The sequence below is a fragment of the Maniola hyperantus genome, chromosome Z, assembly GCF_902806685.2.
Source record: "Maniola hyperantus chromosome Z, iAphHyp1.2, whole genome shotgun sequence".
Classification (NCBI taxonomy): domain Eukaryota; kingdom Metazoa; phylum Arthropoda; class Insecta; order Lepidoptera; family Nymphalidae; genus Maniola; species Maniola hyperantus.
Window position 1 is genome coordinate 2,106,194 of NC_048564.1, and position 13,576 is coordinate 2,119,769.

A 13,576-nucleotide genomic window follows, 5' to 3' on the forward strand; every position below is an offset into this window, starting at 1 on the left:
AAAGTGTCGAATTTTTCACGCATCTGTAAAAATATGTATACAAATAAATTATAAACAAAAACAGATTTATTTAAGATATACTTAAGCAAACTCTTAAGGCCTATTGTAAAAAGTTGTATTTATTTATTTATTTTTAATAACTGTGATACGTTCAAATGTTATGTGTTTTGACCATCAAGCCGTTTGGCATTGAAAGTGGCAATACTGTCTTACGCTAGGTATATATATTATATATATACATGAATATAGTGCCAAAATAATATATTTCAATATATTATAACATGTAATGTTTAATCACATTTTTTAATAGATGTCTAATTATACAATTAAGACGAGCGCATTAATTATACTTTTTTTTATTCGAGTTATAAATAATTGTACTTCATTTATCCCGACATTATTCTACATAATTATACATTAAGTCTAAGCTTACCTACTACTGGTAAGCTTAGACTTAATGTAGTCTTCTATCAAATTTAATCTGTAGGTAGTTGTTATAAATCGGTATAATATAAAGGTCCTGTTTAAGAATGAAGTCTAACTTCTTACCGTTATTAAAGTACGTACTGTACTAGTGCAAAAATCATGTACGTACCATAATTGGGTATTTGACTCCTATTTTTTTATTACTTTTTTATAAACTAGAATAAAAATAATGAGGTAAACTGAAAAAACTAATTAAATCGATCAAATAACAAATAGTTATAAGCATTTAAATATTTCTGATTAGACAGAGATAGCGATACACCAGTTTGACGTCACACCTACTAATGCCATAGTAGCTTCAAGCAGCCCTCTGCAATTTTCGTTTTGCGAGAAAGGGATAGAAGACCCTTTCACTCCAAAATTAAAATTCCTGTAACTTTGTAAATCTTTGTTGGATTTTAATATTTTTTTCAGTGTACGTCATTATTTTTATCCTAGTTTATATACTTAATAAAGTAATAATATTTATCAAATTCAAAAGTAGGCAAATACCCAATTGAATTTCATGTCAATAAGTATTATAGTCCACGACAGGTTGAGATGGCAATCGAGGTGTGAGGCAGGGCCATACCCCTCACGTCACTCGCGTTCGCCCGCACTGGGTTAGCGGGGGGCTGTACGGGTCTGCGGGGTGTTCTCTCCCCGATTGACATCTCGACTTGTCGCGTACTATGTATACGTATGTATTATACATCTCTTCATCGCCCACTGAGTGACGCTGAGCTTTCTTATAAGGCCCATAGTTAGCGAATTAGACCATGTAAATTAGACTGACTGGACGTTAGAAAAAACTAGGACCTGTGAAACCAATTCTAACATTCAAAAAATATAAGTATTTTCCAGATAATTTGGAAACAATATTTCCAAATCCCTACTTCGTACTTGTACATAAAGTTGTGTAAGTTATGTATCTATTATACTTACCTATTATAGGCATAGTGAAGAATATTATAAGTTTAGTGAAGTACTTAAATTATAAAATATCAATCTCCTTAATTTGAAGAAAAATCGCTTTTCTGTAAATAAATCTAATTATAACGTTATATTTGTAAATTTAATATCTCATAATATTATTAAAACTAAGTAATTATTATTATCGGTCAATAATGACCAATTCTCTTTCCATCTTGTCATTTTATAGATATAGTTATATTATTCAAACGAGTACTAGGTACCTACTTGGTTTATTCTGTACAAATTATTATTAATTATATTATGTTGGTTACGATGGTGTTTTTTTTTAACCAAACGTTTTTATTTATCAAACAATTAGATATAATGATTATATTATTTATTATTTAATTATATTATAACTCACTTAAATCTTAAATAACGAGTTTATGACACTTATTTTACAATTTATAAAACTAAAATAATAATATAAACTCACGAGAATAATACGACTGGTAGATACACGAAAAAGGACTTTGCCATAACTAGTGTTAACCAAGGTTTATGTCTGATTTCACCAAGCAAATTAATCATGGTTTAGTTAACATTCCTTGTATCTCTCCTTTTTGAAAATCGCGTAAATGTCATCTGCCGAAACGGGATAGCATTACAGTGTTTAACTGAACGGGGCGGGTTAAATGCTTGGTAAAATTAGGTCTTAAGGTATTTTCAGAAGAAAATTTTGTTAACACATTTAATTAAAAAAGGAAAAATCCAGTTGTACGAAACTCGTGGGCAGTCATTTTTTTAAAATTTAAATTATTCAATTCAATTATTATTTTCTCGCGAGTGTACAATACAATATTATTCGATAGCAAATATAAAAATTAAGCAACAAACATAAGAGCCCGCGCAGACAGCAAGCGTTCAGCCGTTCAGAGTTCTGCGTTCTGCTTTCCGCGTTCTTTGTAACATCTGTATTCTGTAACGTTATAGTGCCTCGCAAACCGTCCGAGTGAACGGTCTTGCGGTTTATTCCCAAAAACACAAAGAACGTGTTTCGAATAGCGTTTCTCCAGAGAAGTGAAATAGAAAACTAGATACCAATCATAGATTAATTATTGGTCTCGACCAATCTTGTTTTCTATTTCACTTTTTATATAATTATGTTATCCATTGAAGCTATTTATTGACATTCGAAAGTAGATAAAAATCGTTCTTCATCTTCAAGCAATTCAGGAAAAAGAATTCTCAATTCTCTTTTTTTTTCTCGACTCTTCTAGCCTCCACAAAAGCAACGCCTCGTCTAAGGAAAATGAACTATTGAAATACATGTTTCACATACAACTTCTGTAGCGAAAATGGAACGCAGTTGACCTCCTTCTGTGTGCGTTAAGAACTCCAAGAAGTCTGACCGAACGAACGGGAGTTGAAAGGTGAACGCTGAACGCTTTTCTGTCTGCGCGGGCTCTTAATGATTTACACCTCAGTTGGTACCCTTATTATAAATGCGAAAGTGTGTTTGTTTGTTGGTTTGTTAGCTTGTTGGTTTGTCCTTCAATCACGTCGCAACGGTGCAACGGATTAACGTGATTTTTGCATGGGTATAGATAAATACCTGGAGAGTGGCGACAAAAACATAGGCGACTTTTTATCCCGGAAAATCAAAGAGTTCCCACATGGTTTTTAAAAAACCTAATTCCACGCGGACGAAGTTGCGGGCATCAGCTAGTAATATTATTATTTTTACTTGGTTTGACTTATATTTCTATGAGTAATATTTTATGTCATCATCATCATCAACCCATCACCGGTCCACTAATGAGCTCTCAGAATAAAAAGGGTTTGGCCATAGTTTACCACACTGGCCAAGTGCGGATCCAATCCAGTCTGCCAATCCACACTTGGCCAGCGTGGTTCATTATGCCCGGCGATGGGTTGAGATGCTGATAGAAGATGAAACCTAGGAAACAAAGGAATTCTTCAGGACACTACAGCTTTTCCATTGTGCTAAGTAGCAGTTCCATTTCCGTATGGATTTGTTTGAGCAGGTCAGTCATCTGTCTCGGGGAGTCGAGGATGTCAATACTCTGTGTGTAGGGGTTGTATCTCACGCCGAACTCTCGAGGTATCGTTTGAGCGAATTTTCTGGAAAACAAATGGTTGAAGAATGATTTCAAAGCTTTAAGGGCGTCTGTATAATATGAAATGTTATATATATTATATATGAAATGTTATATAATATTATTTAAAGAATATAATGTCAAATAATAATTTTTAAACTTGGTATAGTTTTTGCATTTCACGAAGGCCAGTGGCTCATGCTTGTGTTTAAGTCGTATCGGTGTAAGTAAGGTAACAGTACCTACCTACCTAAATGTGTGCGTTTGCGAGCGCTTGCTCGCGACTGGGGTTTATTTACTTTTTATTTGTTATAATATTTGTTACAGTTCTTGCAATTCACGATGGCGAGTGAACTTTACTTGTAGTTACGTCGTATACAAGGGCATTGTGTAACCGTGCGTGCATGTGCGAGTCAGCACATGTCAGGTCAGTCAGGTCGCACTTGACCGATTTTTTAATATACAAAAGAAGAAACACAACTTACATCATTTTCTCTTTGGCACTCTCAAAGCTATTGGCGACGAAGTATACTGGCTGATAGTCCGTGATAGGATACTTCTGATCCCCCGTGATGTTGGGCTCGAACTCTCTCAGCTCGGGTTTGTCTGAGAGGCAGTACTGCAGCTCGCCGAACGACGAAAGGAGGCCAGCTCCAAAGGCTTTTAGCTGCCCCTCTTGCCGACATAGACCGAACTCCACGGTGAACCAAAAACACTAAAAAAGGAACGATTCTATGCAGAAAAACATGAATCTGAGCCTACATTATGAAGATAAAAAATCAAGGCCATGAACCATACCATGAACCAAATTGCACAAAGGCGTTGACATTTTTAAAGACCCATTAGTAATTTTAAAGTAAAGCATTTAAAAATCGCAGGTCCTTTAATATTGTGCTGTACTGTACCTTTACACCCGATCTCACTAACATGGGAAAAGTTTATACCTATACATACTGTCATTTAGGCTTGTCAATTAGAAAACTATTTATATATGTAGAAATAAATTTTTGCCTAGCATACTAGCGAGTTTTTCAATAAGTATAATTATCAAGCGCTCCCAACGAAGCGAGGCCGATTTCCTGCGGGAACTGCGCAAATGCTGGGTCAGCGAATAAAAGCGCATGTCCTAGCAGCTCATGACACACGTCGGGCTCCGGCGTGTAGAGCGGTCGCGAGTGGTGAGGGAATACATCGTAAGGAAAACTGCTTGCCTGAGAGATCTTTTCAAAATGTTCTTAAAGGTGTGTGAAGTCTGCCTATCCACACTTGACCAGCGTGGCGAAGTGTGGACTCTGGCCTTACCCCTTCTCATTCTGAGAAGAGACTCGTGCTTAGTAGTAGACCGGCGAAGGGTTGATTATGAATATGATGAACCAGAAATTTTTGCATATCATACCGTGGCGAGTTTTTCAATAAAATCATCAGGCGCTCCCAACGAAGCGAGCCCAATTTCCTGCGAGAACTGCGCAAACGCTGGGTCAGCGAATAACGGCGCATGTCCTAGCAGCTCGTGGCACACGTCGGGCTCCGGCGTGTAGAGCGGCCGCGAGTGGTGTCGGATGTACTGCGTGCTGTGGAACACCCGGAAAGCCAGCCCTGCAAGAAAGTCCCGGGAAGAGAGCAGGCCAGCTACCGGCCTAAGAGTAAATCCTGTACAATCTGCGAACAAAAAAGAACAGCTGGCATAAGGAATGAAGACTCTAGTGCGGTGGGTGATGTTTTTATTCTCATACCAGTTAGATCTTGGCTGCGATCTCACCTGGTGTAAGTAATAATGCAGTCTAACATTGAAGCGGGTCTAGAAGAAGTATGGTAGTTTCTATTAAGCTCACTTGGTTGGTCTACTTACTTTCTATGTGGTATCGTGCCGGAATACTTTATAGGTTAGCACCACAGCTTTGTCGGTAAATAGTGAGTAAATTAACTTAGCGCATGTGTTGATAATGTAGACAGTCAGAAGAGCGCTTTTTCATTACAACAAAGGTATTGTAAATTGAAATATTCTCTTTGGAAGGAATTTTTGGGTGCACCGGAGTGAATCCGAATCAGTCAGCTTAGAAAATACGAATTCATCTTATCGATTTTGAGAAAAGGGTATGGAGATTAACCCAGGTCTCAGGTGGAGATAGTTCAATTATGAATGTTATCTTGTTACTCTGGACTTCTTTTTTAATTACGGAATAGGTTTGCACTTGCAACCTTGCTTTAGAAAGCAATGATAAGATCTAAAATGTAGCACACTTGCTTGCTTTGAAGGTACTGAAGTAATACGTGGCTGGAAACATGGACGCCGAAAAGGGGGTCCAAACTTTGAAAGACTCCCAACTAGCTGGAGGCAAATTATATGTGTACGCACCTTTTAGGAAGTTAGAGACATCTTCCAACTGGGGAATATTATCCTCCCTGTATCCACAATTTTCAATCAACAAAGGGAACACGTGGTTATGCTCTTTACAAGCGTGAGTCGGGTACAGTTCAGTCAACTTTTGAAACACTGTGCCCCAAGTAGCGATTTCATCTTTTGTATAATCCACATGAGGTAACGGTTGGCCATGCTTGTAGTTGTAGGCAATGTCTGCGAAGTACTTCCTTCTAGCACGGTACTCCGCGTCAGTGAAGCCAGGGTGGTCGGAGTCTAGTTCAGAACCGTAAGACAGGATCTGGTTGGCGAATCGGTCTAGATCTCGGATACGTCGGGGGAACCATGGTACGGTGGCTGTAAAAAATAATCAAAACATATTTTACTTGCATACCGAAGCCGTAATTATTGCAGTAAGTGTAGTTAAATTTTCAGGAGTCGAGGTTTTGACCCTAGTCATGCACCTCTGTTTTATGGAGTTATGTGCATTTTAACCAATTATTATTAATTATCACTTGCTTTGATAGTAAAGAAAAATGCCGTAAGGAAAATTGCATGTGTGAGAGTTCTCCATAGATAATATTCGCAAAGGTGTAAAGTAGCTGGCAGGAAATATTGTACCTACCTTTAGAAAGAGATTTTGGCTTCGTAGAGCGTTGTCTCTGTCACTCATACCTATGTGACGTTTTGTCGGTATCAACAAATGATGTAAAACAATCATCATTTTAATTATGGTAAAGTCCTGAAAACTCACAAATGTTGTCCTTGTAATCTCTCGAAATGACGTTTAAATATCCAGCAATAGTTTTCAATTCGTCCAAAGCCGCACCAAAATCGCCAGATCCATGCTCACATTCCACCATGAACTCGTACCCTGGTCTTCTGGCTGAGGACCTGGACTCGATGTGGCTGAGGTTCACGCCATGAGAGGAGAAGATGCTGAGGAACTTAGCCAGGGAACCTGCTTGGTCAGGAGATGTAGGGGAAAAGAGGAGCCATGTTGATTTGCTGGCCATGGATCCTTCGGCCACGTAGTTGCCATCTTGGGTCAACTTGCTCTGGAAACAAAATACGCAGTTGAAATTAAGGACCCAGGACCAAGTCAAAGAAAAAAGTTGAACTATGACAAAAAAACCAGCCAAGTGCGAGTCAGGCTCGCGTAACGACGTCTTTTTTCGACATTTTTTACGGTAATTCAAAAACTATGATGCATAAAACTAAAAATAATTCTGTTTTAGAATGCATAGGTAAAGCCCTTGACTGACAAACAGACAGACAACAAAGTGATCCTATAAGGGTTCCTTTTTTCCTTTTGAGGTACGGAACCCAAAAAACTATTATACCTACCTAAGTATTTTCTTAAGTTTAAGTTACACTGCATCTTGAGGAAGCTTCAGCAAAATTACTTATTCAAGACTTAGCCAAGTAGCTTCGACTGCCGTCGAGAGCTTTTTGAAGAGTCACTTGGTGGAGCCATATTTTAAAACTGACCTTAGTAAAAAGTGGGGCTCTAGACTGACATAAATTTATTCTGAGTGAACTGTCTAGGTCCTTCTTAAATCGTTAAAAGCTTTTACGTTAAAATTTAGACTCAAAAACCGACCATGTGCGAGTCAGACTCGTGCACCGAGGATTCCGTACCTAGGTACTAAAGTCGTATTTTTTGACATTTTGCACGATAAAAAACGAATGACAATAAATAAAAATCTTTTTAATAGTTTAGAGATTGTGTACAAGAGAATCAGCCCCAATATTCCACTAATCGAGTAAATAGGTACAAGCCTGGCTTCCTGGCGGTCTAGTCCCATTATGTTAGGTAGTCTAGACGTACCTAAAACCTACCTAGATATACCTAAATACGCTGGTGTGATGATTGACTTACATACAATTAGACTTCATCAAATATTTTCCATGATGTAGGTACCTACATGAGTTCAATTAAATATGAAATGTTAAATCAAGGTTATGACCAATTTTATGGAAGCAATTGTCTTTATTGGTTTTATTGGTTGTCTACAAGATTTTAAAAATTGAAATAGATTGAAAAAACATGTTGCTTTTTATAGAGTTCCTTTTGAGTTTCTTCCCAGTTCTTCTCAGTAGAATTTACTTTCCGAACCATGACCTGGCCAAGCAAGCCCTGACATATTAAGAGCTTCGATATAAGCTCAAAGAGCTAAGCTAAAGTTAAAAGGTTATAATATAGTTGCGTGAAATAAAAAATACCGACAAAAACATTCTGGCCCAAACTTTTTTTTATTCAGATATAAGTTAGCCCTTGACTGCAATCTCACCAGGTGGTAAGTGATGATGCAATCTAAGCTGGATGCGGGCGAACCTGGAAGGGGTATGGCAGTTTTTATTAAACCAACAATCCTTCCCGGGTGATATTCCTGGCAGGGGTTTGGAAATTTATAATATCTAAATGCCTGGTCTGGTCTGGTGGGAGGCTTCGGCCGTGGATAGTTACCGCCCTACCGGCAAAGCCATGCCACCCAGCGATTTAGCGTTCCGGTACGATCGCGATGCCGTGTAGAAACCAACCTGACTGACTGACCTATCAACGCACAGCTCAAACTACTGGACGGGTCAGGCTGAAATTTGGCATGCAGATAGCTATTATGATGTAGACACCAGCTAAGAATGGATTTCAGAAAATTAAGGGGGTAAAACTGGGGTTTGAAATTTGTGCAGTCCACGCAGACAAAGTCGAGGGCATAAGCTAGGTTGGTAATAAAGCTAGTAGAAACACGATATGGAACATATTCAGGTTATGTTTTGAGTTATCGATAACCCCGGGACATGTTGATGTCGATGGCCGATCGCATCTGCGCCATTTTAAAAGACAATGACGACATGTTGTCGATAAAATGACAATATTTACGACTTGTTAAGAATCTGATAATTTAAGAGGCGTCGATGGCTTCGTTTTATATTATTGGCCCGGCCGAGATCATAGGTTATATAAATTAATATAACATCGTGTCGAACATTATTATTCTGTCATCATAAAGTAATAAACAAATACTAAAAACTTACCTACTCTATAGGTAGGTACGCTTACACGAGCAATTGAAATTCTGCAATTCCAGGCAATTTAGTCTAGTCACGACCGCGTATGGCCATAATATAGTGGAGCAATCTGGAGCAATTATTTCGCAAAACATTGCTGAAATTTTCAGATATTCCTGGGTATTGCAGTAAATTGCTTAAGTGGTCGTGACGTCGACGTGATTTTTTTTTCAAGGCGGCCATTTTGAATTTTTTATTATTTTTGTTATCGTATTACTGGCAATAGCTCTACATATTCTGTGAAAATTTCAACTCTCTCCCTATAACGGTTCACGAGATACAGCCCGCTGGCAGACAGACAGGCAGACGGATGGACGTTTGCACCCTTCGGGTACGGAACTCTAAGAAGCGACTCATGTTATGACGCAATCAAATGCAATTTAACTCACACAGCACTGCGGCCTAAAATTTAATTGAGTGCTCTCTTTCTATCGCATGTAATATCTCATGAGAGATAGAGTTACGTGAGAGCCGTAGAAGGGGCGTGCCTTAGCTATATTTTTATTTTAAGTGCAAAAGTGACCAAGTTACCCCGGCCTGGTATTAATCAATTAGGTATAGGAGACAGGAGTACGGACTACATATTTTCGGCACTTGCGTTTGACACTCTGCTGGGCCCAACAGCACCTCACCTCGGTGTAGGGCCCAAGTTAATCGACACGATAGCTGTTGTGTCCCAAAAGTTCCTTGCTGGTTCTTCTCGGTAGGAATGGCATTCCGAACCAGTGGTAAATTAAACTAGTTGACGATTCAAAAGCACTTATAAAAGTTTACTTGAATAAAAATCTATTCTATTCTATTCTAAAAGCTTATCCACGTCAGGTGACCCAAGAGCTGGCGCTTATTTAGCTCAATGGCTAAGACTAACGATTCAGCCAAGCAATAGCGGCATTGATCACTTTGAGTGTAGGATATATTCTTTCGAAGATCAGGGGTACGGGAGTGCTCCCGCCAAGACGTAGATATTAATTTTTAGTGGTCTGTTTTTATGTAAAAAAAATTTCTTCTAATTATTGTAAATTATGGTAAATTTTTCTTCTAAATATTGTAAATTATTGTATATGGTAAATTAAAACTACCTGACTATTCATAAGTACTTGTAAAAAGTTTACATGAGTAAAAAACATTCTATTCTATTCTGTTAAATTGATGTACCTACCTACTTATATACGACGAGTATATATGTAGTTATGTATTAGACCGTGACATAGGTCACTCTGATATTGGTTTATTTCACCCACATTTGAGTAGGTATTGAGTTTTTTTGTTGTTTTTAGGGTTCCGTACCTCATAAGGAAAAACGGAACCCTTATAGGATCACTCTGTTGTCTGTCTGTCTGTCTGTTTGTCTGTCAATAAACCTACAGAGGAAAAATCTGAAAACCGTGTATTTGTGGTTACATCACACAAAAAAAAAAATTGTGGTCATGAACTAATAAATAATTACTATTTTCAATTTTCGTAGTAAGGTAGCTACATCTAGTGGGGTATCATATGAAAGGGCTTCACCTGTGTCTTCTAAAACAGATTTTTATATATTTTTATGCGTCATAGTTTTAGAGTAATCGTGCACAATGTCGAAAAAATACAACTGTAGCACGGAACCCTCGTTGCGCGAGCCTGACTCGCACTTGGCCGGTTTTTTCTTGATATACCTAAAAAAGGGCACAAAAACTGGTTGTAAGCACTTAGCACAAAACGTTGAAATCAGAATAGGTGCATACTGCCTATAGGTATTTGAATTATATGCCAGGTTTTCCGCATTGTTGCAAATATATTATCCTTTTATGACAATTCAATAAAATCATACCTGTGTAACTACATATTATACAGCTATTATATACAGCGTATTTGATAAATCGTATTTAACACGACAAATGAAGGTATCTACTTGATAAATATTTAGTACCAAATAGTAATAGTAAGAAGCTGTGATAGCCTAGTGGTTAGGACGTACGCCTTCTAATCGGAGGTCGGGAATTCGATCCCGGGCACGCACCTCTAACTACGAGTTCATTTCCGCGATCAGGTGTTTGTCATATTGGAATCTTAAACAAACTATCATGATCAACCCATAGCCGGCTCATTCCCTTTCTAATTTACGTGTTTCATATTATAAAGGCCTTCCGAGACAGTCAATCGTTTTGATAGCAAACACAAGCCGTGCCGCTAAGCGATTTAGCGTTCCGGTACGATGCCGTGTAAAAATAAAAGGGGCATGGGCTTAATAAAACTGCCATACCCCTTCCAGGTTAGCCCGCTCCCATCTTAGACTGCATCTTCACTTACCACCAGGTGAGATTGCAGTCAAGGGCTAACTTGTATCTGAATAAATAAATAAATACTTAGGTTTTTGCTTGAGCCAAGCATATTGAACGTTTTCAATGTTTGCTTGATTCTTGAGTCAAGCATTTACGGGCTTGGCCGAGATTGATGCAATTTTATATTTTACTAGACGTGACGTTCGACGTAAGTCAGTGTCAGTAGACACAACCGCGCGCTAGTTAGTTAACCTTACCTAGCCTAGAGCTAAGAACAGTGCGAGTTGCGAATGGGACGAGATGCGAACGGAACGAGCTGCGAATGGGACGAGACGCGAACGGGACGAGCTGCGAATGGGACGACTTGCTAATGAACCCCTTGAGCAAGCAAAACAAAACAACGTTGCGGCTTGCCATCAAGCCACTTGAACGTCTCGGGAGCCCTTACGTGCCTAGACGTACTGCATAGAAAGTAGGTAGGTAAGTACCTAGACCTGCATGTTCAAGACTGGTGTAACTAGGTATAGGTAATGAGTTCAAGTTGTTCGCATAAAAAATAAGCCTGATATATTATATAAAATCGCCATAAACCATTTGCCCGTTTTTACACGCACTAGAATAATAAGCGAGTATGTTTCATAACTAATTTCATTGAATTTTTCTTGTGCCTATGAAAAAAAATATCATCCAATATATAAATATTCTTGTAAGTAAAATATTCTTGGTAAAATTGAGTATTAGGTATGCGTAGCGTTTAAACTATCGTGAGTGATATCCATTATTTATAAATAATATTCATATATATATATATACATATACATATATATATATATATATATATATATATATATATATATATATATTTAAATTAAATTTGATTTATTTTAGTCACAAAATAAATCATACCAGAAAAACAACGTACATTTGTTTTACACTCCTTGCAATTCACGAAGGCGAGTGGACTTTACTTGTAGTAACGTCGGATACGCGGGCATTGCGTAAGTGTGCGTGCATATCGGACCAATCAGTCGCGGGCAAGCGCTCGCAAACGCACACATTCAGTGTGCGTTACTTATACCGATATGACTTAAACACAAGCATGAGTCACTCGCCTTCGTGAATTGCAAGAACTGTAACTTGTTTGGGTACTCTTGAGTAGTCTAGAGCATGCACAAAAATAAAAGAAAATAACAATCGCCAGCCAAAATTTTTCAAACATTTATTTTACCTTATCTTTCGACAGTAACTCCTCCTGTCTGGGTGAAAGCATCTCCATTTTCTCTAAAAATAATTATAACACAAAACCCGAAAATTAATTAATATTTTCTATGAAAAATCTTCTGTGAATATTTTTTTAGAAACGTAGACCTCGAATAGCGCTGTGACCGGACAGAGCTTCGCGTTATAAGAAACGAACTCGAACGACAAGCAACACTTATATTATGTTCTTTTAAACCATCTACAGATATACCAACATCTCAACCACGGGCTTACCGAATGATCTACCCATAATAGAGGTAAAGTCTTTTAAGAAAGATCAGAGTCTGGAACAAGGAAATTGGATCTTTTACAAGGATAATAGTTAGATTAGGTATACTTATATGATTTTTGATGATGCACACTTAATCATAGGGCTTGTAGTTAGAGTGTCAGTGTGGTTTCTTATACAGTCAAACTTGTTTAATTGCGTCCTGGATATGTGAGAAACCTGTATTACTTAGTGATAATTTTACAATAAGGTCCCGACACTTTTGCATTGAAATACCTACCGCGTTTTGGGGAATATAGAGGTAAAGTCTTTTAAGAAAGTTCAGAGTCACTCAGCGGACGATAGAGTTAGCTATGCTCGGAGTTATAAAATCAGAACTAAGGATATCCGTAGAAATCCGTAGAAAATCAGAGTGTCTGACATAGCCCAATGGGTTACGAAGCTTATTAGTGGAAATGGGCAGAGCACATAGTTTGATGAGGCGAAAGTGGTTGGATTCCAACGTTCTGGAATGGCTACGATGCTCCTCAAAGCGCAATCACACTCCACTTGTTGGGTAGTTGACATCAAACCAGTTGCAGGAAGCTGTCGGATCTAGGCGGCGTAAGAACGTGGTATGTGGATGTCCATTCAAGAGACCTATGTCCAGGTGTGGACGTCTATCTATCGTTTTAACTAGTAAATAATAAATAATTCAGACGGGTCTGGTTCAGATTGACTTGCCGGCAAATCTTCAGGCATACAGAGTCATGAATTATAAAGTGCTAGCATATAAGTAAGTAGTTAGAACAAGGGCTAAATTTAGAGTTTGCAACCTAAGCTCTTATTTGGAATTCTATGAAGAAAATATCGTTACGAAATCTGCAAATCAAATCAGGGATGTCTTAAATAATCA

General features: G+C 38.0%; 1 protein-coding gene across 1 annotated transcript; it reads right to left on the reverse strand.

Annotated features, from left to right (window-relative positions):
• Nucleotides 1-2,893: 2,893 nt before the first annotated feature.
• Hn (phenylalanine hydroxylase) lies at nucleotides 2,894-12,597 on the reverse strand. The gene is made up of 6 exons (XM_034983546.2): nucleotides 12,421-12,597; nucleotides 6,614-6,917; nucleotides 5,857-6,216; nucleotides 4,897-5,159; nucleotides 3,986-4,215; nucleotides 2,894-3,525 (listed from the first exon to the last, which is right to left on the reverse strand). Exons 1-6 carry the CDS (start codon nucleotides 12,466-12,468, stop codon nucleotides 3,369-3,371), a joined length of 1,362 nt encoding a protein of 453 aa, XP_034839437.1. The 5' UTR covers nucleotides 12,469-12,597; the 3' UTR covers nucleotides 2,894-3,368.
• Nucleotides 12,598-13,576: the final 979 nt, after the last annotated feature.